The sequence below is a fragment of the Panthera tigris genome, chromosome D4 (assembly GCF_018350195.1).
Source record: "Panthera tigris isolate Pti1 chromosome D4, P.tigris_Pti1_mat1.1, whole genome shotgun sequence".
Classification (NCBI taxonomy): Eukaryota; Metazoa; Chordata; class Mammalia; order Carnivora; family Felidae; genus Panthera; species Panthera tigris.
In genome coordinates this window covers 16553991-16581866 of record NC_056672.1, presented here as the reverse complement: position 1 = coordinate 16581866, position 27876 = coordinate 16553991, and the positions used below count along the sequence as shown (strand labels likewise).

The following is a 27876-nucleotide window of genomic DNA, read 5'->3' as shown; positions in this document are numbered from 1 at the left end:
CCACAGACCAGTGACAGCAGCACCTGGGAGGTGGTCAGACATGCAAACCCTCACGACCCTCCCTAGAGGTACCGAATCAGAGTCTGAACTTTGACAAGATCTGCAGGCGATTTGGGGTAACTGGAAGTTTGAGAAGTGCCTGTTGAAACAAGTGCCTTCACGTGACGCTTGCTTTGCCCTTCACAACAACCTTGGAAGTAGGCGTCCTCCTTCCCGTTCCCAAATGAGAAAGCTAAAGCCTGGTGAAGACGCTTAACTTGCCTACGAGGATGAGGGGCCAATGAAAGGGAAAAACCCTCTACCAAAGGAGAAGATTTTTTGTGGTACGGCTTCTACTCTAATCTATAGTGCCTCTTGTCTCTGCTCTTTCGCCAGACTTGTGCATGTGAGGGCACCGTCAGGGGGCTTCTCCCCCGAAGCCTGTCTGGCCACTTGGTGTGCTTCCTGGGGGTCACCAAGCCTCTCTGGAGGCTGCCTCAGTCATTGGCAGTTAGGGATTGTTTTCCACTCACTGCCTTGATGGCTTGGGGCGTTTGACAAGTCCGAAATGACGACGGTGGTCATTAGATGTTCTTTACTAAATCTGTGTGTACATGGTGCTAATTGGCATTCTCTCACTTGTGGAACCAAACTACCACTTGCTTTTGCTGGGCTGTGAAAGATCTGGAAAACAGTTTGTTGTTGTTGTTGTTGCTGTTTTTAAACTTTGCCAAGACCTCAAGGCTGTCGGCATGCGGTAGGATTGTACATGCAATAGATGCATGTGAATGTTTCTACGACCCCCTTCCCCTCTCCTCTGTACAGGGAGTGGCCAGACCCCTCATACAGGCATTTTAGAGTAACTCTGATTCTTTTGCGTTAACTTTCACAAAGCTCATCGAGGGAAATTGTTTAGCTTAAAGCTTTTATCTGAGAATCAATGTTACATCCCTAAGTGGGCGGGGGTGCGTTCTGCTTTACTGGGAGGAAAGGAATGGCAGTAAGGAATCCAAGAATGAAGTATTCCCAACAGGGTCCCGCTTGACAGAATATACGAGGAATGACTGAAATAACACTTTCATTTTTCACTCTATTGGCATCGTGAGAGATTTGGTACAAAATATCGAGCGATTCTACTTTTTCTTTTTTTTTTTCTCCCACATTTGATTTCACCAGATGTACTGAAAAAGAGGAATAGTTAACTAGAGGTAGCTTACGCAGCCGGGTAAATACCACCAGAGCCGCACTTTGTGAGGGCGATCGAGTGACCAGGAAAGTTAATCCTGGGTGTCTGTTCACGTTGTCTTCCCAAGAGATTTCCTCCACCTCCCAGCCTCAGAGCAACGAGGCAATCTGAGATCAAACTGACATCAACCCTCATTCTGAGCTTGGCACATCTTCAGAGCAGCTACTGTTGTTCTGCCAAAAGGAAGTGGAAATTGAGATAAATGTTTCAATACTCAGATGGAAAAAAAGTTTTTTTACACCACGTCCCTTTTTGAAAAACCACATTCCTTAGAAGCGGAGTTTATTGTTTCCTTTTGTGATAGTTTGCTTTTCTTTTTTCCTTAAGACGTGGCATTTAAGAGTGGTAATTGAGTTCAGATTTTAAAATGTGCCGTTTCCACTCTGCATGTCATTAAAGTGTTAGCTTCCCTAAAGTTGCTTTGGATGTGCTCCTGGTGTACTCTGTTTCACGGTGTGCAGAGCATCCGCCTGAAGAAATCGTTGTCTGTGACCTTATCATGGACAAACTTTGAGGCTGGAATCTGCCAGGGATCTGCTTTATGGAGTACTCAGAAGGTGCCTCATCTACACTGGTTCTGTCTGTAATTTTGTCACCTACAATTAGCGTACGTAGTTCACTTCCACAAAGTCAGTGCCTCCCGTGGTCTTGTCTTTCCACAAAGAGCCCAGCTATAGCAGTTTGCAGGATAAAATCCATCTGTCCGAAGCGCCGTGAGTGCTGGAAGTAGGGTCTTGTCAGGCACTTATTTTTGAGGATACCAACTATTTTCAGAAAAGCATTTGGGTTTGAAACAATGTTTTTGGATCTTTTCAGAAGGTGTGTTCCCATAGTACGTTTATTTTACTTTGTACCTCACCTTTCGAGTATTTGAGTAGAACATTTGGTCACGAATGTCACTCACTCTCACCCCATAGGCATTAAAAAAGGGTCTCACTGTATTTTGTGAAATAACTGTATTTTGTTTTAATGCGGTACATAGAAAATTCACTCTTCTTCTATCAGATTAGCGTTGAAATGAGTTTCACAGTAGGTCTTGGAGTTGGGTACAAAGATTTAAGTGCATTTGAATTTTAAATTCGCAAACCTAACATTGTTGCTTTCCCCAAAGTGCTCTATTCTTTGTTGGCTCCTTCAAGTTTACTGGGTTACTACGGGATACTGTTCGGTATCTCAGAGAATCCTAGCTGAGCCCTTTTCCTTCACTGTGATCTCATTGATATTCTGATATTTCCTCTAGATCAAGAGGAATGGTGTTTGGACCAGCCAATTTAGGGGAAGATGCAATTAGAAACTTCATTGCAAAACATCGTTGCAACTCCTGCTGCCGGAAGCTCAAACTCCCGGGTACGCTCTGAACAATTCTATTTCTCTCTTAGTAAATCTCTCCTAGAACAACATCCTTTGTAACCTGGGATGGAGTCGAAAATCTCAATCACATTTTTATCTCATTCACAGTCGAGTCCTGACTTTCTGACTGCAAATTTTTCAAGTCTCTGAAGGGATTAAAAGGACAGGGATTTACTTCAGGTTCTGCCAAAATGTGATAAAACAACATTGGGCCCAATACTTGTCACAGTCTCTCCAAGGGGAAAGGTTTACCAACTTAATTGGGGTAAAATTGAACTGAGGCAGGTCTCCCCCGACCCCTCCCTCTTTGAGTCCCGTGTGGTGTCCACAGGATTTCAATCCTTATTTACCCATTGGACGCTCGGGACCGTGGAGTATCTAGGGAAACAACAGCTGTCAATTAAAATAGTGCTTTTCACTACAAAAACCGGCCACGTTAAACATATATTGCAATGTGTATTTTTAAAGATTTGATTTGATAATATGGCACACTTTGTCCAAAACTGACATAGTCTCCATAGAAAAATATTCTTAACAGAAAAGCAAGCAGCAGGAGGTCTGTGTCCTCCAGACTGGCAGTCCTACTCTGTCAAATTCTTTTCTTTGATCTCAGAAGGGATGCTTCATGTCTGTCTCAGCGTGTTCCCTCTTTTCCTTAGGTCATACCAAACTTGTCCTTAGACTGGCATCTCACATATTTTAAGCGGAGTGGTCCTTCCTGCCTTAGAATAAGTGAGCATGCCCTGAATTGGAAATTGGTAAAAGATCATCATCATCCGTCGTAGCTTAGGGTGGAGTAGGTGTCAGTTTACAACAAAGAAGGGCAACTTGTAATCTCGTTGGAGACAGAGGTAGGAGGTTGAGAAGCTCGTGTAGGCATGGCATGGCATGGCATGGCAGAAGACTGGGATTGGGATCAGGCTTCTAGTTCCAGTGGGAAATAGCCTGGCAGCCAGGGGTGATGGATGGTTGGGTCGGGGGAGAGATCAGACTGGAACAGCAGAGAGGGGGGCTCTCACTCTCATCTTATAGCTGCTCGGGATTCTGTCTCACGGCCACACGGCAGACTTGAGCAAAGAGATCAGTTCACAGCATGGTGGCCACGCTCCCCAGTGGCCTCCTCTCTCTGGCAGACACAGGGACTGCATCTGATCGGCTAAGAGAACAGGAGACCAGAGACATAACTCACTGCTTCTGTCCTTGAGTCCAGTTAGCTCTTCTGCAAGATTAAGGTTGAGATTGTTTTTTTTTTTTAACCCACCATGGTGGGTTTTGAGTCATTCAGTAATTCTTCCAATTCTAGGCTTAATATTTGTTTTCTTTCAAAACCTTAGTTAACACATTTCAGTGGAAATAAGGAGTACCCTCATGTATTCGGACATTTGGTAATATGAGTATAAAAAAGTCCTAGTTAGGAAAATAGAATTACAGGTGATTTTTCTTTGGCCTTGATTATGATTTACTTTTTTTTTTTTAAAGGAAAAGTAATTTAAGATAGTATGTAAGAGCATAGAATTCAGAGCCAGATAGGTTGAGCTCATATCCCAGTAATGCTTTTTACTAACTATGTGACCTTGGGCCTTGATTTTCTCATCCACAAACTGAGTATAATAGCACATAGCTCATAAAATTGATGTGAGGATCGAAGTAATATACGCATATGTTCCATAAGTGCTGGTTATCAATAAACTAAAATACGTATTCATTTTATGTCCAGATAATCCCCATATAACATTAAAAAGGAAAGTAAGGAGTACATATTTAAGGTTAATCTTAATCAATACAGCAGTAAATGCTACATAAACACCAAAAGCCCACCCTCCTCCATAAGCTTCTCCCTAGAGATTACACTCCTATCAGTGCTTTCTTTTGATAATTTCCTTTTCTTTTTTTTTTTTTTAATGTTTATTTTTGAGACAGAGCACGAGTGGGGGAGGGGCAGAGAGAGAGGGAGACCCAGAATCGGAAGCAGGCTCCAGGCTCCTCCGAGCTGTCAGCACAGAGCTCGACGCGGGGCTCAAACACACACCGTGAGATCATGACCTGAGCCGAAGTCGGACGCTTTACCGACTGAGCCACCCAGGCGCCCCGATAATTTCTTTTTCAAATGGAAGAAGGAGGCTCTAAGGAGCATAGGATCCAGTAACTGGATGAAGCCTTCCCAGGCAGCATCAAACCTACAGACAGCTCTGTCGTAGAACACTGAGCACTGAAATCTCGAGTCTACCTTTTTGGCTGAGCTCCCTGGTCCTGCACACCATTCAGCAGCGGAAATGCCCTGTTTCCAGGTTGGCCTCGCTTAACTCCATCCAGGCCGTGCCTTCTAGGGTGCTGCATATTGAATCCAGCAACCAAATCTTTCTTCACTTGCCCCAGTGAACGCAAACCTACGACAGCACTGGGGAGTTAGACTGACACGTGGACACGGCGGGAGGGGGGGTGGTTTGGACACGGTGGAGGGTGAGTTTCACGTATCTGTGACCTGAGGAGGCAGGGTCCTTTCTGAGCACGTGGCCAGACCTGAAGTTCAATTCATCCGTGTGAACACTACCTTCTCGAGGGTCCCCCTATAACTGTCTTAATTGCTTTCCTTGCAGATTTAAAAAGAAATGACTATTCCCCTGGAAGGCTAAATTCCACTTTTGGACTTGATACCAAAATAGAACCAGCCGAGGGGCCTCCGGCGAGGGAAGGGGGTGGGAATTCTCCAGAAGACCTCACACGACTGTGAAAAGGGGGAAGGAGAGGCAAGAGGACACCAGTACTTGCCCTCCCTTCGGTGGACTCTGTGGGAACAAAGACCGACCGGAGTAACATCCATGACACCAGAGCCTCTGTCAGGACGGCCTTACCCCGCGGCCCTCCTTGAGACGTGCCTTCCGAGCCTCAAGTGTTGTCCTGCCTCAAGACCTCATTGGTGTAGATGGCTGGGCTCCCCCGGATGCTGCCCTGTGTGTGCAGTGCTTTGCACGTGTTCGTCCTCCTGTAGTTGGGAAGGAAGACACTCGGACGAGCCCCTGGGGATGCTGCTCCTTCATACCTCATTGCTTTAGCCGGTTGCTTAGAACCCTTGGAGCAGGACGGTGGGCACTGAAGGACCAGGGAGATGAATTTAATTTATTTCCTCGCTGCACTGTGTATGCCGACTCTAGCCCCCACCGCGATTCGTTACCTCACCCACACGTTGTGTTTCTGTAGGGACACGCACATTAAAAAGGCATTTGACTTCTCCTCTCTCCTTTCCTGAAGCGTAGGGCTTTAAAGAGCAACCACAGGGAAAACGGTGGAATGGGTGTATTTGCATAGACTGGAGCACACTCCCGTGCAGTCTCACCGGTTAAAAAAGTTAGGATCCTGGTGAAATCTAGATGGGGCTGAGGTTTTGTCAGTGAATCACACGATGCCTGGACACTTCAGTTTCCTCTGAAAGAAAGGAAAAGGGAAATCTAAAACAAATGCTCCTGCATCCTTCTTCATTTTTTTTTTAAAGGGGAACAGGGATATGTAGAAGTAGAAATTGCCAAGAAATATCTTCCCTTCCCTTAAGCTCAGGAGTACCGTCAGTTAGAGTTGGCTAAGCCAAACTCTAAAACCTGACTCCCTTTTCCAAAGCTTCGTATATAATATTACGGGCTAAGTTACTCTGTCAGGTCCTCGGGGGAAAGATGATGTTTCTGACTGAAAACGCATTTCAAAAGTGTTTGCTTCGTCCCAGTGCAGAGTGCTGGTGGCTTATAGAGGGCCATAGTGTACATTTCAAGTATGGCCCGAGAACATGGTATCAGTTTCAGAGGCTCAAAGGAAGGCTGCCAGGACACTGCAATGCACAGAACTTTTGGGGGATCAGCCATCACTCTGTTGTACTGATCGGGGTCACCCCACCTCAGAACTAGCATGAGCTTTTTACACAAGGAGGGAATGGAGAGTTTGGAAAATGTCAACTCCTCTTTATCTCTAGCCCTTACATTAGCTGGTTTGCTTTTTAAGTGACATGCCTGCATTTCTAGGTTATGCTTCAGGGGAAAAGTTGCCCAGGCATTCAGGGCTGGAGAGCTACACATTCAGGTTGCCAAGGGTTGTAGACACAACACACGATTCTTGTGTGGCTCGCGAAGGACTAATTTCTACCCATTTTACTCTGGTCTTGAGAGTGGCGGTGGGCAGGAGATTGGGTGGTTTCTTGATTGTCAATGGGGATAAAATGTTCACGCTTTTTTCAGAGCTTACCTGCTTTACCCTACTCTGAAAATCAGTAAGGGATCTACGAGTACCTCAGTGCTGTGTTCAACTGTGGAAAGAGGCAGGCATTAATTGATTGGTCAAATATTTGTTATCTGGAATGGAACTTGAAAACAAATGCATTTTGATTTCAAATTTCTGTTATGCGCTTCCCTCCCCTCCCCTCCCCTCCCCTCCCCTCCTCTCTCGTTTTCTTCCCTTCCCTTCCCTTCCTTTCTCTTTCCTTTCCTTCCCTTCCCTTCCCTTCCCTTCCCTTCCCTTCTCTTCCTTTTTTTTTTTTTTTCAGAAAAATCACCAGAATAATATCTTAAAAAGATGAAATGCTGGGCAAAGATCACTGTAGGACTGCTTGCATGCAAATACCGATGTGACAGTCATGACTTTTGAGCGATTCATGATCACAGAAGGGTGGATATTCATTCATTCATTCAGTCAGTTTTATTCAACAGATATTTACTAAGTGCCTTCTCTGTACTGTGTGAGTGACGAGGATGCAATGAACAGAGCATTTCTTCACCCTTAAAAAGCTTTATGTGTCATGTTTCTTTCTGTTTTTTTTTTTTTCCTTTGGTACCAAGTTGGGATTTCTGGTTAATACTAAAAAACAAAAACAAAAAGACTCCTGGGGGGAATATTGGAGGCAGTGATGTGTCCCATGTTTCATCTGACAGTGGGTGTAAGTCTGACTTGTATAAGAGAATTGGGGAAAGCAAGAAGACCTGGCTAGGGCTGGTGTTAGGAACCACCGAGGAAAAATGAACTGCCCAATTCTCACATGAGCACAAAGCCCATGTCACAGATGGGATCTGAATCAGGGGATCGGAGAGGCAGCCAGGTTCCCAGGAATCCTTCCTGCAGGTACCCTATGTACATGTTTTCCTTTCAGCGAGGCTGTGTGTTCCTGGAGTGACTTCTGCCCATGACATCTTAAAGCCTCTGAGTGCTCTGGGGGAATGAGATCAGATATAGTTTTGGGTGTTCCTCACCCTGTTACTATTTTCTGTGGCTTTGCAAAACAAGTTCTAGGTGACTAAGACTTCCTAAACAACCATTCACCGAATGTTTAAAACACAATTGTATTTTCTTGGTGGTTGTTTGTTACTGTTTGAGATGAGATGGATCACTAAGGTTCTAGAAGTCATGACACAGAAGCCCCTGTCATGGTTTGTTGTCTTTCTCCAATGGTCACCAGCATCTAGCACTAAACATGACACATTATGAGCTTTTGACATTATTTATTGAAAGAAATAATAAAACCTGCAAATGATCATGGATTTCATTCACTAGGTAATAAATCAGATTTGCATTTTTAATCTAGAAGGGAATGATTACCAATTCCTTAAGACCCAACACAATTCTTTTGATCTCTCTCTGTTTTAATTTTCCAGGAAATAGCTTTTAACAACCTACACCTTGTCTATTGAATTTTCCACCAGTTCTTGCCCTTATCACCGTTGTGATACAGAGTACAGTCCTTCTTACTGGTGACAATTGAAATGAGATGATAAGTTCCCAGAAACTGCCTAGAAATAATCATCACTTTATTACCCTTTGAAAAGAAGATTGATAGAAAAGTCATTTGAAAGATGGTTCATTACCATGCCCTAGTACGATTTCTTTACTCACATCTCTCCAAAGCATGAGAAAGGGAGGATTATTCTCTGAGGTCGGAATTTGAAGTCTGTGTGTTCGCCTCTTTGAAGTCTTGGTATTTAATTTTCTGTAGTCATTTCTTGGGCAATTTTCTAAGAAACTAGTTGAAGCTAATTTATCATAAGTTAAAGTCAAATGACAGAAAAGATTTTTTCCCCCCTTAACAGTCTTTTATTCCACAGAGGTTAGCTTCTGAAGGAAAATGAGGCTTAAATAGCATTTCAAATCTCCAGTCACATGGGTGGGTACATAGAATAGAAAGCGTTCTGGAAACCACACTGTTGTTTTTTTTTGTTTTTTTTTTGTTTTTTTTATTTAGCACAGTTAATACTTTGTGACTTTTCTTTCTAGACCATGATGTGCAGATAAAATATGTTTTTGTGAAATGCCCTCCTAAAAATAATTAGTAAGTTGCTTAATTTTTCAGGGCGAGATTTTTCAGTCCTCAAGGGGTAACAGCCCTTGGTCTGTATCGTTGGCAGACTTTGGTATAACTTTGTATAATTTGTTTAACCTTTCTCTTAACCCCTAACTCTGAAATGGAGATGAGATACTTACCTTTTTTTTAAAAAAAAAGGTGAACAATAATGAGAGGGCATTTATCAAGCCCTTTGAGAATCTCATTTAACAGGCTTCTTGTGAGCATGGGATCCAGTTCAATAAATAATAAGGGTTTTTCATTTTTGATATTATGTGATCATTATTTAATGTTTACAGAGGATGCTCAGTGGACCTGTTTCAGTATAAACACAAAAGTGGTCTTTGCTATTTCTCCCTTTCCAAGGGGAAAAAGCTCATTGCTCCCTTATTGTTTTGAAGCTTAATTAAATAGTTCAAAATCAGAAGTTCACCATTTCACAGTGTCTTCTGTTTATTTTGTTTTCCGATGACTTTAGGTTTATGCAGCTAATTTCTTTGGCCATCTTCTGCCCAAAGAAAGCCTCCCAGAACAAGTAAAGCCCAAACTGGGCACTATCGTGGGTGATGTTTCGGGGAATAAAAGGAGAGCAGGTTTAGAATCTTGATGCTTGTAAAGCCTGATGTTTTACAAAAATTTTAAATAATGGTGATTAAATTTTGCCTGTAGGGGGCTGTTTATTAACAAAATTCTGGCCTCTAGCTTGCCAGCATCTTTTAGCAACCGTTGAACAACACGAGTTTGAACCGCGCGCATCCACTTATATGCGCATTGTTTATAGCACTGTACTGTAGATATATTGCCCTTGACTTTCTTAATAACATATTCTGTTCTCTAGCTTACTTTGCTGTGAAAACAGAGTTCATCACACATATAACATACAAAATATATGCTAATCACTGTTTATGTTATTGGTAAGACTTCTAGTCAATGGTAGGTTATTGGTAGTTAACTTTTGGGGGGGCTAAAAGTTATGTACAGATTTTCAGCTATGGGGGGGGGGTTGACGCTCCCAATCCCTCTGCATTGTTCAAAGGTCAACTGTAACCTCTTTTAGAATTCTCATCTTCTCCCAGTGATTTTTTTTCATTGTGAAACTTTAGAAATTCCATTTGCTATATTAGTATCCCAGAGGCCTTAGAAGTATTATGGTAGAAACCCTGTGACTAATGACTGTCCAAATGTGGACATAACAATTGCCTTTCCTTGCATGTATTTGGGGGAATCATCATTGATATCATGCGGTTGCATTTCAGCTACTAACGAGTCTTTTTTCTCTGTTTCCCTATCGGTCACCAAGTAAGAGGTTACAGAGCCTCAGGATGCTTTGGTAACCAAAAGAAACTCTTAGTGTGTGTTATAGGCTAAAATATGCCTTCCCTTCCTTCGCACCTCCCCCCCAGATTCATGGGTTGAAATCCTAACTCCCAGTACCTCAGAATGTGACTGTATTTGGAGATAAGGTCTTTAAAGAGGTAATCAGGTTAAATGAGGTCATTAAGGTGAACCCTGATCCGTATTACTGATGTCTTTATAAGGAGAGGAGATTAGAGCATGGACACACTCAGGAAAGATCACGTGAAGACACAGAGAGAAAGTGGCCACCTGCAAACCGAGGAGAGGTACCTCAAAGGAAACTAGACATGCCAACACCTTCCTCTGGGACTTCCAGCCTCCAGAACTGTGAGGGAATTAGTTCCTTTTGTTTAAGCCACCCAGTCTGCACTACTTTGTTATGGCAGCCTTAGAAAACTATTGTAGTTTGTCACCATATTTGGGAACTCCTTACTTACTTTCGAAATTTTGTAGATAAGGACTTGAAGAGCAGAGAGACTGGTAACAACAAAGAGGAGGAGGAGGAGAGATGATTGTTGGATGCATTCATCTGCTGGGGGAGAGCATAGAGAGTCCTCATGGATGGTGGTAGGATTGTAAATTGTTTTCTTGAGGGAGTAGAGGGCGGTGTGTTCTGGAAGTTCACATGAATGCGACAGACGAAGACAAACATGGGCTGGGGCTTCCTGAGATGGGATGATGACTGCTGAAGGGCTTCTGGGGATATCTTAGGGGATGGGTGGGGGGAGGTACACTCCTTAGTTTTGTACCACTGTTCAGTGTATATCCTACTCAAGAAATATTTATAGAGCCTTGCCATATCTTATGCCCTGACACTGAGGTTAGCCTTATTAGATAAGAGCCATTTCTGTCTTCAAGGCTCTCCAGGACAAATAAGGAGTTTACAAAATGCTGATAATTATTGCCAAGCAGTAATAATTATAATGATAGCTTTTTAATACTATTACTATAGGTAACATGTGTTGAGCACTCATTGTGTTTAAGGCATTGTGCTAAATGTATACTATGTGCAATTTCACTTATCTGAACCCCAGCGTGATGGCTATGCCCATTATAAAGATTTGAAAATGCTGGTTCTAAGTTAAGTGACTTAATTAAATCAGCTACCTAAGGGAGAGCTAGGAGTTAAAGCTAGATCAAATCAGTAACAAAGAAGACTAGGCAATACTAGCCAGCATACTTGGAATTACTAGAGCATGCCTGAAAACTATAAAACCCTTATGAAAGAAATTGAAGATTAAAAAAAGAAAAGGAAAATCATCCTGGGCTCATGGATTAGAAGAACAAATATTGTTAAAAATGGCTATACTACCCAAAGCAATCTATACATTTCATACAATCCCTGTCAAAATACCACCAGCATTTTTCACAGAACTAGAACAAACAATCCTAAAATTTTTATGGGACCATAAAAAACCCTGAAGAGTCAAAGCCATCTTGAAAAAGAAAAGTGAAGCTGGAGGCATCACAACTTCGGACCTCAAGTTATACTAGAAAGCTATAGTGATGAAGACAGTATGGTACTGGCACAAAAACAGACACATAGATCAATGGAACAGAATAGAAAATTCAGAAATGGACCCACCACCATATGGCCAACTAATCTTTGACAAAGCAAGAAACAATATCCAAGGGAAAAATGATAGTCTCTTCAATAAATGGTGTTAAGAAAACTGGACAGCAACATGCAAAAGAATGAAACTGGACCACTTTCTTATATGCAAAAATAAATTCAAAATGGGTGAAAGACCTAACTGTGAGATAGGAAACCATCAAAAAACCATCAAAAGCACAGGCAGCAACCTCCTTGACCTCAGCCCTAGCAACTTCTTACTAGATACATCTCCTGAGGCAATGGAAGCAAAAGCAAAAATGAACTATTGGGGCCTCTTCAGGATAAAAAGCTTCTGCAAAGCAAAGGAAACAATAAAAGTAAATGGTAGCCTATAGAATGGGAGAAGATATTTGCAAATGACATATAGTATGAAGGATTAGTATCCAAAATCTATAAAGAATTTACCAAACTCAACACCCAAAACACAAATAATCCAGTTAAGAAATGGGCAGAAGACGTGAACAGACATTTTTTCAAAGGAGACATCCAGATGGCCAACAGACACATGAAAATATGCTCAACATCACTCATCATCAGGGAAATACAGGTCAAAATCATTATGAGATACCACCTCGCACCTGTCAGAATGGCTAAAGTCAACAACACAGGAAATAACAGATGTTGGCAAGGATGTGGAAAAAGGGGAACCCTCTTGTGCTGTTGGTGGGAATGCAAACTGGTGCAGCCACTCTGGAAAATAGTTTGGAGGGTCCTTAAAAAGTTAAAAATACCTTATGACCCAGCAAGGTGCTACCAGTTATTTACCCAAAGGATACAAAAATACCGATTTGAAGGGATACATGCACCCTGATGTTTATAGAAGCACTATCAACAATAGCCACATTGTGGAAAGAGCCCAAATGTGCAATGACTAATGAATGGATAAAGAAGATGTAGTATGTGTACACAATGGAGTATTACTCAGGCATCAAAAAGAATGAAAGCTTGCCATTTGCAATGATGTGGGTGGAGCTAGAGCATATTATACTAAGTGAAATAAGTCAGTCAGAGAAAGGCAAATATCATATGATTTCACTCATTTGCAGAATTTAAGAAACAAAACAGATGGGGCACTGGGGTGGCTTAGTCCGTTAGGTGTCCGACTTCAGCTCAGGTCATGATCTCATGGTTCGTGAGCTTGAGCCCCACATCAGGCTCTCTGTTGTCAGCACAGAGCCTGCTTTAGATCCTTTGTCCCCCTCTCTCCCTGCCCCTCCTGTGCTCTTGCTCTCTCAAAAATAAATAAACATTAAAAAAAAAAAAAAAAACCCAGGCGAACATAGCAGAAAAAAAAAAAGGCAAACCATAAAACAGAATCTTAACTATAGAGAACAAACTGAAGGTTACTGGAGCGGGGAGATGGGTGGAGGGATGAGTTAAATAGGTGATGGGTATTAAGGAGGGGACTTGTGATGAGCACTGGGTGTTGTATGTATGTGATGAATCACTAAATTCTACACCTGAAACAAACAAACAAACAAAAAAACACAACCAGAAAAACAAAAGAATTGCTAAAGCATGCATTCCTGAATAGGCTGAAATGCATATTTGAATGTCAGGACCTAACTTAGGCCATCAGATGAGAAAATCCAAACTGTTCTCTGGGAACTGTTACCTTGTATCTTCGGCATCTGTCCATTTCAAGCGGGGGAATCTTTCCTGCACAGTTAATGGCCATTTATAGACTATGTGAGTCCATGGTAAAGCCACTCCCTTTTGACAGCATCACAGTGTGAGTGCAAGATGATGAGTGGGTTCTTTTAAGTCTGGCATTGTGTATGCCAGTGAAATTTTCTGCCTCTACTATGCTCTCTCTCTTTTTTTTTTTTTTTGCCTTCCTAGACAATTAAATATTTTTTGGTGAACACAGCAACTAACTATTGGATAGCATCTCATGACATTCCAGTTTCTCAGATTACAGTGAAAAGTAGAATCTATGAAAACTACAAAAACTTAATCAGCCTGACCATCACACTGCGTCCCGGGAGGCCTTGGAAGATGGATTATAATCAGAGGGTTGCTTGAAGTACATGGAATTAGAACAAAGAGAGTTAGATAAATCAATTATTTAATGGTGTCTAAGACATCCTGTTTCAACCCGTCTCGTCCAAAGGGATGGGCCTGCTAGGAGGAGTGCAATACCAAAGTCTATAAAACTCCAGGCTGATTCCAGAGGATGCAACAGAATTTCGGTTGGATTCTCAGATTAGCCTTAAGAAATATGGACCATAATTTCTTATGGAAATTTCTTATGGAAAATGTGGAAATATTTTCTCACCTCCTCTCCCCTCCCCTCCTCTTCCCTTCCCTTCCCTGACTGCAAATGTGGACCAAGAAACATCATTAATTTTACAAGCAAGGCACCAATTTTTTTCCAGAAATGTAGAATTAGAAAATGTGAGAGCAACAAAGATAGATGAAGTAATGAGATCCAAAGAGACTGTGCTTTGCCCAAAGTTAATATAACTATTTTCAGAAGAGGGACTAGAACTCAAGCCTTCTAAGTCACCATCATTTATCTTAATAATGGCCAAATTTGTGTTAAGGCAAATAGTGGTCTCTTGTTGTATTAAAATATTTCTCTATTTTCCTGGAAAATATGCAGAGGTTTCTGTGACTAAGTTCTTAACTTGGAAATATTTATATGGCTGTCATTAAGATGAGTCCAATAATATTTAATTGTCTATGCTTTTCCATAATGATAATTCATGAGATGTGATTGCAGAATTCTAGTTGCAAAATGATATTGCAAATTAATGCTTTTAACAATTCTCTTTACTTATTTGTATGTGTATATGTATGTATGTGTGTTTGTATAAGTGGAAAGTAGTTATTTGAATACCAGGCTTGGATAACCATTGAAGATATCAAGTGAAAAGATTCTCTAACACTTGGAGTTCAGTGAATCTGTCAGATATTTCATTTATTGAGGATGATTTATGATTATTTCCTATTACCACAAAAAGCCTCTTAGCCCTATGGCATACCTTGAGTTTAACCAGAATGGGTTACAGGGAATGGTAGAAAATCCTCTAGGCTTTGGAGCCAGATGGACTTAGGTTTGAACTGAAGCGTTACCACTGAATAGTTTGTGAGCTTGGGCAACTTGTTGAACCTTTCCGAAGCCAGTTGATCATCTGAATATGGCAGGATAATCTGTTCATAAACTGACTTGTGTTTCTTCTTGCTATTTTCCATCCCAAGAACATAGGTGGATGCACTTGTCTCAGAGCATTAATGGCTTACTGCAGAAGTTGCAAGGTCCCAATATGCCAACCCCTTACTAAGATTTCTGGAACATTGATGAGGGCTGGAACTCGGAGTTGATGAAGCAGAGGAAATCTACCCCGGGAAAGAAAAGAGGAATTCATTCCTAGAGATAGGAAAGATTGTGGTGTTTTTGGTAAGAGGTATAGGGCTTGTGAAAGGGCTAGTTCATGGATATTAGGAGGAGTGACTGAGAACTATGGCCTGTGAAGTCATAGGGAGAAATGTATGTCCATGCTAGTCATGGACCAAATGGAGCCTCCTGCCTGTCAATGAATCACATGGGCTGGGACCCTGGGCCTGATGGCCTAAAGGTTGGAAACCCTTCCCTACTTTCCAAGTGCCCAGTAAACTACCTTTGTTATTACATGTTTTATAATTGTTTTATAATATGGCTAAGATTGACTCTTATCATTTTAGAGAGAGGGGACTTCTATCTAGATTTAGAAAAATAAGGAAATGTGCCATTTCTTGTACCTGAATGTTGTGGAGAACATTATCTCTGCAACCTAATCTCTGTCAAATAGGATTATTCTGAGAATTAGAGATAACATGCCTAGAGCACTTAGGGCAGTGTCTGGCACAAAATAGACATGCTGAGCAATTATTAATAATTATTATTTAAGATATTTTTATTTTGTCATCAAAACAACCTCCAACTCAAGATTGGTGGACCTAAACCTACTTCTCTCTTTTTAAAAAAATTGACTTTATTTTTTTAGAACAATTTTGGGTTCACAGGAAAATTGAACAAAAGATACAGAGATTTCCCATATACTCCTTGCCTCAACATATACATAACCTTCCCCATCTACTTCTCTTTTCAAACAGAAGAGTAATATGATAGTTCATGAGATTGATCCTAGAATGCCAAAATTGAAGGAGTCCTATATTAGGGAATACTAAGCAACAACAGTAGACACCAAAATGTGGTGACTTAACATTAAAAAAAAAAAAAAATGTTTCTTTCATGAGAGAGTACAAATGGGGTGGGACAGAGAGAGAGCAGGAGAGAGAATCCCAAGTAGGCCCCACACTGTCAACACAGAGCCCGACATGGGGCTTGATTTCACCAAACATGAGATCATGACCTGAGCCGAAATCAAGAGTCAGATTCTTAACCTGCTGAGCCACCTAGGAGACCCTTTCTTCAGAAATCTTTAATAAAAAATTCTCCTTATTTAGGAAAGGGCACACTTTTGACTAGCTGTCCATATCTTGCACCAGGCATCTTCAAAATATCATCGGATATATTCTCTTTTATTTTCCCATTATTCACTTACAATGGCAAAATCTGACACAAGAAGCAAGATGTAATTAAATGAAAGTAGGCTTTACTGAGCACTGCTAGTTTGGTAACAGCTACAAAATATGTCCATTGTAACTTTCCTTTCGCTGCTTGAACCCCACCCATTTTCCCCCTTACCATCCCTCTAAGCGACATCATGTGAAATCAAACATGTCTTGCCCTCATTTCTCAATTGCCTACAACCAGCTAGCAGGCATATAAGCAGTGAGGTAAGAGTAGAAATTTACATAAGGAGCCTATTAATATACTATACAAATGAGGGTCCTGTGGAGAATGTTAATTCATTTCTTACACTGAATGGCCATGATCACTGTAAATTTTCATCACGGCAAGAGCTAAGATGGAGGTGGAAAACTTGGGATATACCTAAGAGATGGGAATTGACTACATTTTATGAAGCAAGTTAATTATCACCTACCTTTTCCACAAAGTAGAGGAACTTAAAGGGTGCTTTGACTTCAAAGCTTGGGTGCATAAGCTTGGGAATAATTTTTAAGAGTCCTCTTGGATCATTTCTTGAAGAGCAGTGAGTGGGGAATTGAAACATTTTAATAAAATATTTCATTTTATCAGATTTTAAAAGTGAACCCATTTCTACAGTACTATTATGAAAATTTATGATCTCTTTTTTAAGCTGACTAAGAACCACGGCTGATAGAGCGTAGATAGACTGGACTAGATGTTATCTTTTGTGACCCTCTCCTTCCCCTGCCCCGTAGCAGCTGCTCAATTACTTTATTGGTTAGTCATTGATTCATTGATTTAACTAAGATTTATTCACTGTGCCAAGATTAGCAAGGTGGCTACTCACAGGTCTGTGGGAAGACACAGGTTTAAAAACCTCACTCTACCGCAAGCTACAATTGAGCCATTTGCAAAATGCTTTTGAAGTCAAGTGAAGGAGGGACACACTCCCTCGAGAAGGAAGGGAGGGCTTCACAGAGAATGATAAGAATTTTACCTGGAGAAGGGAATGGCAGCCAGAAGAGATGCTTGGGAACTGATGAGTAGTTGTGTGGCTATTCCTAGGGCACATCATGGAATAAGGTAGGAGGTGGTAGGAGGTGCAAGTAGGCATGACCCTGTAATTGACTGAGTTCTAGCCACTGGTATGAACAAAAAGATGTGTTTCACTTCTAGGGACGACTCATAAAGCCTCCCATGTGTTCTCCTCAGTGTTCTTCTCCCCTCCCAGCGACTGGACTGTGGATACCCAAGGGCAATCTTGAGGTCCATCTGTTGAACACGGAAGAACCGCTGTCAGCCCGGGCCCTAGACTGTTAAGTAAGCAAGAAACAAATGTCTATTTATTCTCCTTTCAAACAGGAGAATTTGGGGGGAAATTTGTTAAAACGTCTTCCATGTAATTCTAAGGAGTTAAGTTTTACCACGCAGGCTAGGGAAGTTAGGAACTGTTCTCCACATATAGTTACTACTGGCTTAATTAATTGAGCAAACATTCATTAATTATACACTGAGTATAAACTTCTTGGCCTTAGAAGTAGGACACTGAATATGATGTAGACCCTGCCCACAAGCAAGTTGAGGTTTGGTGAGTGATTACAACCAGGAGAGATGGCTCTAAGGGTTTTTCGGGAAGCCCTTTCATTGCTCATCCCAACGACCCCTTCCAACTTCACTTCATATCACCATTACCACCATTATTTCTTTGATGTGTCTGAAAGAAGTTTTTCTCGATCTATGTCAAGCACATTTTTAGGAAATACTGCTATTTTGTTGATACCTGTTGTGTACAGGAAGTCTGAAGCAGCAACAATGACAGGTTTTACTGTCACAGGGTATTCTAGGAGGTTTATACTGAGGGACACAGAGACCCAAATCAACTGTCATAGCCCAGGGTCGAGAGAGAGAGCAAGTACATGCAGGGGATCTCCTACGGGTGCTTAATGTGCCTAGCAAGAGGAGGCTTCCTGGAGGGGCTCAAGCTTGCGCCGAGTCCTGGGGAATGAGAAAACTAGGGAAAGGCAGGGAGAAGGGCATGCCCAGCAGAGGGCGTGGCGGGGAACAGGAGCATCAGTGTTTTGGACCAACTGCTGTGGTTACTTTGTGGAGGAGAGAGCGGAGGTGGAGGTGGGAAATGATATGGTCGCCTTGATAAGTGAAAGGTCTTGAAGAAAGTGTTCAGGCTTGTTTGACCAAGATCTATTCCTTGATAACTATATAATAATTTAAGTGAGATGTGTAGGGAGAGAGGGAGCAAGGAAGGAAGCCCACTTTTATTGACTCAGCATAGCTGTCCCATAAATTCATTCTCTTGCTCCAAGAAACCTCATAAAACAATGAACATCATGGCCCCGGTATAAACTGCCAAAGATTTCTTTGGCAACAGTCTACTTTTCAAGGTTGTTGGCACCTCTCTCATGGTCTGTGTGTCCTGGTCTGAGAAGTGAGTGTTGCATATTTGAGCCTGGTTGGTATTCCTCACCTACTGGTTTAGTAAGAGACCAATTTCATTGGTCTTGGGATTCAGGAGAAGCTTCCTGAGCAAAACACACAAAGAACTGTAGGTGCCCATGATTTTAAACAATAAAAATGTCCTTGCCCTGTTTCATTTTTAGAGGAAGTAATGAAAACGGAGGGGTAAATCCTCTAGCAGGGAAGGAGCATTTCAGCTGACCAGGTAGAGTTTCTCAAAAGGCCACGGACCATTGCTCCTCCTCATTGGGGTCATCGGCTCCACATTCTCCAGGAGTTGGAGGAATCTCCTGATACAAGCTCTGGCCACAGTGCAGTCTAAGTTTTCTTTAGCAAGACAAGACCAAGGGTTTACTGGAAGGAAGGAGAAAAGTTTCGTGAACTGTTCTTAACTTTAGCATCAACTTTCCCAGCTGTGGCCATTTCAAAAATGCCCTCATCTGGTGCTGCCTTCCAGTATCTTCTCTTTTTCTACCGGTATTAACTGATTGACTGTTTTAAACATCTGTGGGCCGTGTGCCTGATCCTTGCATCTCTGACTCCTGCCCCTGTTGAAAGTAATTCTTATATCATGAGAAAGTCTTCACGTTGGATATCTCTGATGTACCTTCAACTCCTGCAGAGGAAGTATTTCATCAGATTTTGGAGAATTAGCAGAAAACTCCGTCGGTCGCTGGGCAAAGGGGGATTCTACTGTGTGGACCCCCCCTCACAGCTGCTCGCCTACCTGGGAAGGCTACTTTGGCCGTCTCTTCTGGGAAGAAGGAAGCCAGGTAAATGAGCAGTATCTTTGTTCCTCTCTTCTGACACAGAGAGCACCCATGCCTTCTGATCTTATTTTTGGCCCCACTCAGGTACAGTTCCCTCCCCTGTGTCCAGCGAGATCAAGACACTCACCCCAGCCTCCACACTGAGCCTTCCGGCCCCACCAAGGACTTGAACTCGTGGTCCCAAGAGCAGGATGGATTAGCGCTCAGGGCTCCCACGCTGACTCTATCAAAGCTTTCCTCCGCACATCTCCATTATGTGAACAGCTCTGTTAACCAAACCTATTATCTTTCCCCCTTGGTTTCAAGTTGAGAAAGGGAAAGCAACTTCTTTAATGGCCCACAGATTGATGATTAACATTTTACATGTCCCTGCTGCTAAGTAAAAGAACTGCTTTGTGGACAGTGAAAATGCCTAGGAGAAAGAAGCGGGAGTCAGCTTGGTTTATTAAGTTGTGCTGCCTCATTAATCACAATCTTTTTTTATGGCCGTACTTAAAGGCCCATCCATTGTACTTCTCGGGAATGGGGTAGATCAAAAACAAGTGCTTTTAGTGCACCTTTGACATCTGGCAGAGCAGCCGGCTATGTGCGATATTGCTCTCAAGCAGTGTGGGGAGCTGCATTTTCTGTGACCATGCTGGCCCTTCTGATTTAAGCTACTGCAGAGGGCAATGAATTACCTTAAAGGAGCTCCACTGCCGAACTCCCAAGTTTTATGCCGGACCCCTGCCAGCTTCCCCACTTTATGAGTATGAACAATCAGACAATTGAACTGATTTGACTTTGCCACTCCCGGAGTTTCACTGCCGCGAACCCGGGGATGTAATGATGGCAATGCCATGCTAAGGGCCGCCCTGCCTAGCAGCGGTGCCCGCTGCCCGTTCAAGTAGGGCACCCATTCTTGTTAGCTGAAAACTCTTCTGATTTGCAGCAAGGGGAAAAACAGATCCCACGCAATCCGATTAACTCAGCTCCGAATGTTATTTTCATTTAACACTGTGGAACTAGGCAGTGTCCCAATTTTTGTTTTTAATGGTAAACTCATTAAAAGGCAGGGTTCTTTAGCAAGGAGTCTTCTAGCACGGGTGCGGAAGGCACCCGCCAGGTCCTGATGCAGGTTGTTGACCCGCACACATAGAAACTTATGTGCATAACGCTCTGTACCTACCCGCCCCATACACTGGGTCAGGCTTAACTTAGCATTGTCAAAAAAGGGCATCCGGTCCAGTCACAATCTGAAAATGGGTAATTGGCAATGTTTACAACTCACGTCAGTGTATACTCATTCTAGCTCTTTGTGAGAAACTGAAGAGAAGTGCTAAGGTTTAGATCTTGTAAATTTTCTGTGTCAGAGACCATATTTACTTTCAGGATTTATTACATGTAAAACAAATTTCCTCTAGAGGCACCTGGAGGGCTCAGTCGGTTGAGGTTGAGTGTCCGACTTCGGCTCGGGTCACGATCTCACAGTTTGTGAGTTCGGGCCCCGTGTCTGGCTCTGTACTGACAGTTTGGAGCCTGGAGCCCGCTTTAGATTCTGTCTGTCTGTCTGTCTGTCTGTCTCTCCCTGCCCCTCCCCTGTTCACACTTTGTCTCTCTCTGTCTCTCTCAAAAATAAATAAACATTAAACATTAAAAAAAAAACAAAAACAAATTTCTTCTAATGTCTTTTGAAAATAACGTTATTGTATAGACAAGAACAATCCAATGCTCGTTGTAAACAAATAAATAAAACTCAAACAGTGCAGCAGAGAATCCAAGAAGATTGTATAAGTAATCCACTATCTTACCACTTAGAGATTCTGATTATCAAAACTTCAGACATCTCTGTAAATGTACACTGATGGATTGTTTCATTCATTCATTTTGCATCTGTAAGTAATGTAAATATAGTTAGAACAGTGCGGAAAATGTGATCCAGTGTATGTAAAATGAACGCACACAACACACACATTTAAACATAAAAACACCCTGGGTTATCAGTCCCCTATGTTTAAATGTTTGCTTGACACTGACTGCTAGCCCTGGACTCCAGCAGACATCTAACACGATTTAATACCTAAACTCTTGATTTGTCCCTCCTCACCTCAAAAAAAAAAAAAAATCCTCTGGTCAGAAGCTGCAAAAATTGGGGCCCGGGCCTGTGTTTAAGCTCCTTCCAGGTAAATACTGGTGACTGGGCTAGAGGGAGAGGTGGGGGAGGCATCCACTTGTCTCCCCAGTCTCTGGGGAGAATAGCAGTCAGCCACTATTTTTTTTTTTTCAATATATGAAATTTATTGTCAAATTGGTTTCCATACAACACCCAGTGCTCATCCCAAAAGGTGCCCTCCTCAATACCCATCACCCACCCTCCCCTCCCTCCCATCCCCCATCAACCCTCAGTTTGTTCTCAGTTTTTAAGAGTCTCCTATGGTTTGTCTCCCTCCCTCCCTCTCTTTTTTTTCCCCCTTCCCCTCCCCATGGTCTTCTGTTAAGTTTCTCAGGATCCACATAAGAGTGAACACATATGGCATCTGTCTTTCTCTGTATGGCTTATTTCACTGAGCATCACACTCTCCAGTTCCATCCACGTTGCTACAAAGGGCCATATTTCGTTCTTTCTCATTGCCATGTAGTACTCCATTGTGTATATAAACCACAATTTCTTTATCCATTCATCAGTTGATGGACATTTAGGCTCTTTCCATAATTTGGCTATTGTTGAGAGTAGTCAGCCACTATTTTGATGCATAGGTGTTGCTCAGCTCCTTTTGGATTTATTTCAAAAGAAATTGTTTGCTTGTATATAGTTGTGCATTTGGTATGTCCACGCGAGGAGGGGAGCTCAGGAGCCTCCTATGTCACCATCTTGGACCAGAACTTGAAGTGGTTTATTTTTTTGAGTCTTTTCTCCTTGGGAGGTCAAGGCAGAGGAGAGGCAGGACAGGCTGTTCCCTATGTTCCAGGAATCCTGGGCCAAGGGTCCGTCTGCTGCCCTGAATCTCCTGACCTACCGCTGTTTAGCAGTTTTAGATGCCTTCCATGGAAGCTTGATTTGAACCATAGCTATCATAGTTATCAGTGATTACATTAAAGCTTTTTTTTTTTTTTTTTTTTTTTTTTTTAAAGAACACTCTTGGGGCGCCTGGGTGGCTCAGTCAGTTGAGTGTCCGACTTTCGGCTCAGGTCATGATGTCACGGTTTGTGAGTTCGAGCCCCGTGTCAGGCTCTGCGCTGACTGCTCGGAGCCTGGAGCCTGCTTCGGATTCTGGGTCTCCCTCTCTCTCTGCCCCTCCCCCACTTGTGCGCTGTCTCTCTCTGTCTCTCAAAAACAAATGCAAAAAAAATTATTTTTCAAAAGAACATTCTTGAGCCTATATTTATCAATACCAAATCATAACACTTAATTTCAATGCTTCTTTATAGGCAATGGGTTTACTGTCTTTGCTTTAAAGATGTATTCTCCACTTTTTAATCTTCATTATTTTTGTCTGGAGCTCTGCATTGTATCATTTGAGACAAAAACTCTTTTTTTAGTGTTCAAGTTTGTAATAACTGAAGTAAGGATTTAGATTCATCAGTCAACTCTTGTGATTCTTTAAAGCTTTATTAAAGGCAGTATAGTGTAAGGTCAGCAAGTTTCAAATTTGAATCCATAGTGCTGCAGTTCAAATCCTGGTGCCCCTTCTCGTTGACTGTATGATTTTGAGCAGAAAAGCGAACCTCTCTATGTCTCAGGCTCCTCACTGGAAATGGAGAATAATAGTAGTAGCTACCTCATTGATTTGCACAAAAAGATTGGAATGAATGACTATAAGCACCCAGGAGAGTGCCTAGCATATAGCAAGCGCTATTAACTAGTATTATTTTCTCTTTTCTTTGTGTTTGGCTCATCCTTCAGTGTTTTGGTAAGTGTTTTGGGGACGTGTCTTCTACTTTATCCAGAAAAAGTATATGGTTACTATTATTCTGCAATCTTGCATATTTGAATACGATTTATTTTTATTTATTTATTTATTTATTTATTTATTTATTTATTTATTTTTGCTTCTTCACACAGGAACAAGAAATTGGTGGAGTAGGAATCTTGGATAATAATTCTTTTTCTCTGAAAGCTAGTAAATAGTGTTTTATTGTCTTTTAGCATTTACTGTTGCAAAAGTCAATGCAATTTTTGTCCCTTGAAGGTGAATTGTTTTATCTTCTTGGATTAATTAATCAATTCGATAAATATTTATTATGCTGTTTCTGTGTATGAGATGTAGTTATATGCTTTAGGTATATAACAGCAAACCAAACCTTGTGAAGCTGACCACCTCATTGAGGTATAGGGTGGGAGGAAGAATTAGCTAACTCTGGGTAATTGGGTAATAATTAATTAGCTAAACTCCAGGGTCTGAGGGAAGAGTTCCCACAAGACTGCTCTCACTTCTGACACCAATTACAAGCTTGGGGTATTCACAAAACCACCTTCAGATTTGATGATTCACTAGAAGGTCTCACAGAACTTGCTACAGGCTTTTATGCTCATGGATATGGGTTATTACAGGGAAAAGATACAAATTAGAAGCAGCCAAAGAAAGAGATACATAGGGTAGATACTTAGAGGAGTACAAAGCTTCTGGTTGGCCTCTCTCCATGGAGTCATGGTGGCATTACCTTCTCTTGATCATGATGTGTAACAATTGCCGAGCCAGGAGGCTCATCTATTTTTTACCGGGCTCAATTGCATATGTAGCCTGCCTTGCTGTATTTTAGTCTCTAGCCCCTCCTGGAGGTTGGGCTCCTACCTTTAGTCTCCTATCTCTCTGGAAGTTGGAACTGATGTGGCATGGCCCAAAGCCCCCATCATAACTCACATTGTTAGATTTTGTTGGATCCAGTGACCAAAACATCTAGATTAAGACACTCCTATTAGGACATTCCAGGGAGCTGTAGTTCATCTCGAGGAGCCAAGGGCAAAACCCAGACCTCCTTTTGGTGAGGTTAATTCTTCACTGCACACCAGTATGTATACAACAAATGCAGTGAAGAGTAACAAAGCATAGTAAGGGGGGTAGAGAGGGCAGTGGAGGTGCTTTTTCTTGTAGATGGGGTGGCAAGTGAAGTCTCTCTTGAAGTTGTCTGTTACATCGCTTTTTTCATAGTTAACTTTTTGTCTTCTTGATAAATCTACTTAATTTTGATTAATTTCTGCTTTTGTCTACATTATATCTGTCTACTTTGTGTTTATTTTATTCTTGAGCTGAAAGCTTAGTTTTGTTTTTTAAAACATAAGAATATATATTCACATATATATTTATTGGTTCACACATGTACATAGTGCATCCCATTAAGTATTGGTATTTAGAGCTTAGATTACTTTCATTTCTTTTTTTTTTTTTTAAGTTTATTTATCTTGAAAGAGAGAGAGAGAATGCAAGTCGGAGATGGGCAGAGAGGGAGAGAGAGACTCTCAAGCAGGCTTTGCGCTGACAGCACAGAGCCCAAAGCAGGGCTTGAACCCATGAATCATGACGTCATGACCTGAGCTGAAAACCAGGAGTTGGGTGCTTAACTGACCGAGCCACCGAGGCACCTCAGATTACTTTTATTTCTAAACAATTTTTAATTTAAGAAGTTTTGATTTCCTCTTTATCCAGAAATTACTTAGAAGTTTATTTTTAAATTTCTGGGTGCTTTTTTTTTTTTTTTTGTGGTAGTGGTGTTTTTATTTTGTCCTTTAACTTCTAATTTTTTTCCATTGTGGTGAGTAATTTCTTCTTTTCGGAATTCATTGAGAGTTTCTTTGTGACTCAATACACAGTCCATGTTTACAAATGTTCCGTGTGTTTGAAAATAATGTGCATTCTTTGTTTATTGGGTACAGAGCTAAATATTTATCTCTTAGATCAAAGTTGTTAACTGTCTAAATTTTCTTGAAACAATTAATTTTATCTTCTAGGATCTGTGATCTGTGTGATCTATTGTAGCTTTTTCAATTTCTCCTGGGAACTCTGATGGATTTTGATTTATATGTTTTAAAACTACATTGATAAGTACATTAAAAAGTAGATGACTGTTGGTTTGCCTGGGTGGCTCAGTCAGCTGAGTGTCATACTCTTGATTTCAGCTCAGTTCATGATCCCAGTGTTGTGAGACTAAGCCCTTCATTGGGCTCTGTGCTGAGTGTGGAACCTGCTTGGGATTCTCTCTCTCTCTCTCTCTCTCTCTCTCTCTCTCTCTGTCTCTCAAAAAAAAAAAAAAAGATGACTGCTCAATCTTCTAGGTGGATTTGAAACTTAAAAAAATGTGAAATAGTCCATATTATAATGTTCTTAAATTCTGTTTTGTCTATCTTTGTATATACTTAAATGGTATTTTTGTTAGCAATTATCTAGGGCATATTTTTTAAATTTCTTTATTTGCAATGTTCGTGTGTCAATTTGTTTTGAGGCTCTCTTAAAACAAGACATTTAAATTTTTACAAAAACCTGATTTGTGCCTCTACCTTTAAAAGGGAGAATTAACACATCTGTTTTAAATTATTACTATGCATAAACTTCTTTTTGAGTCATTTCATTACATTTTCTACATATTATGCTTTCTGTTGTTGTTTTTGGTATTGTTGTTGTTTTTCTCATTTTTCCTCTAGGAAGTCATTGTGTTGAGTCTTTTTCTGCTTTATGAGAAAGTTTGTTCATATGGGCTCTGTACTTTTATTGTTAATTTGTCACTGAACTTTATAGTATTATTAATGTAGTGAATGAGATTTTTTTCCATTTCATTTCTTAGTGATATAATTTAAAATTTAGGTTTCTGCATATTTATCATCCATGAAGCTAATGAAATTATCTTTTTACTTTGAATAGATTTTTGAAAAGTGGTCTTTTGGATTTTCTAGATATTGTTTAGACTCTAAGGATGATTTTGCATTCCACAGCTGGATTTTTCAAGTGCTGATTACAAATATTGATGATCTTCTTAGCACCCGTTTTTCCCCTAATGGGCTGTTGTGATGCTCAGATGAGGGATATATGTGAAAAGCATTGTGATGTGTAAAGAAGTCTGCCATGGTTGGTCACTATTATCAGAGCGGGCCCTCAGTCAGTATGTGCTGATTCAGTCTGATACCTGTTTCCACATGTTTCCTTTTTCAATTATCTGTGACCTTTCCAAAAGGCATATGGGATCCTGTGCCCAGAGACTTAGTAGGTTCTGTGGGAATTACTTACTCAGAAATGAATTACAACATAAAGCTTCCTTTTAGAGGCAGACATTAGGTTTTTTGGTTTTTCGTTTTGTTTTGTTTTTCTGTTGATTCTGACAACACATCTGTGTAACACATGCATCCCTGTGGTCATTTGGTCAAATACAAACCTGAGCAAATGCTTGCTTGAGCCCCAACCACCTGGCAGGAGTTTGTTGTCTCAGCAAGAGTCTCTAGACTAGGAAATCCAAGGACACATTTCATTCCAGCTGAAGGCAGGACTATGATCTGATGATTTACTGTGAGACCCAAGCTTTACTATAGGCACCATTTGGAATGGAAAACTTGGGGATTTGCATCCATCGGGCACAAGGACCAGGAGCCAAGAGGTGAATAATAGACCAAAGGGGTTTCACCAGCTGGTGAGACTTTGTGATTGAATTCCAATGCAGGTAGAATTGTGTTCATTACAAAGGGCAATTAGGCAAGCTGACACAGACCTTGCCTACAAGGGCTAGGGTGTTGGCCTAGAAGAGCACTAGATTCCCACGAGACAAGTGGAAACTTGGAGAAAATATCCCCTGGCTTCTCCTGGGTTGAGTTCCATGAACTATTTCCTAACTAGAGAACTGGAGAGCCTCTGAGAGTCTTCTTCTGCTTTGTGCTCATCAGATGTGTTCAGGTGTCAAAGCTGCTGTGACTCGTGTTGCTCCTTACACAAAAATAATATATTATTATCAAATATTAAGATTATTCATGAAATAATAATCATGTTTCCCTCATCCCTTGAGCACAGATATACATATCAAATTATTCTGAACACCCAAGAAATCTATCTGAGGACTGAGAGAACAAACTGAACAACTAGAGGAAGAAAAGATGACACATTGTGGAAGGTAGGAGGTACAGAGACGTGATTTAGGGAAAAAAAGAATCACAGGTGCTGTAGAGGGGAAGTAGTCCTGATCACGGTGAGGGGAGAGAGAGAGAGAGAGAGAGAGAGAGAGAGAGAGGAAAGAAAGCAATATGCAAAGGATTGCATAAGAAAAATATTCACAAAACCTATT

The 27876-nt window shown here is 41.3% G+C and overlaps 1 protein-coding gene across 1 annotated transcript in view; it reads left to right on the top strand.

The window, feature by feature from the left end:
• The window catches only part of TRPM6 (transient receptor potential cation channel subfamily M member 6), a 202834-nt gene extending 195852 nt beyond the window's left edge, over positions 1–6982 (top strand). The window contains exons 42-43 of the mRNA XM_042963460.1: positions 2466–2572; positions 5173–6982. Coding sequence (XP_042819394.1) covers positions 2466–2572; positions 5173–5306 — 241 coding nt within the window. The 3' untranslated portion in view covers positions 5307–6982. The remainder of the gene's footprint in view (positions 1–2465; positions 2573–5172) is intronic.
• The last annotated feature ends 20894 nt before the right edge of the window (positions 6983–27876 follow it).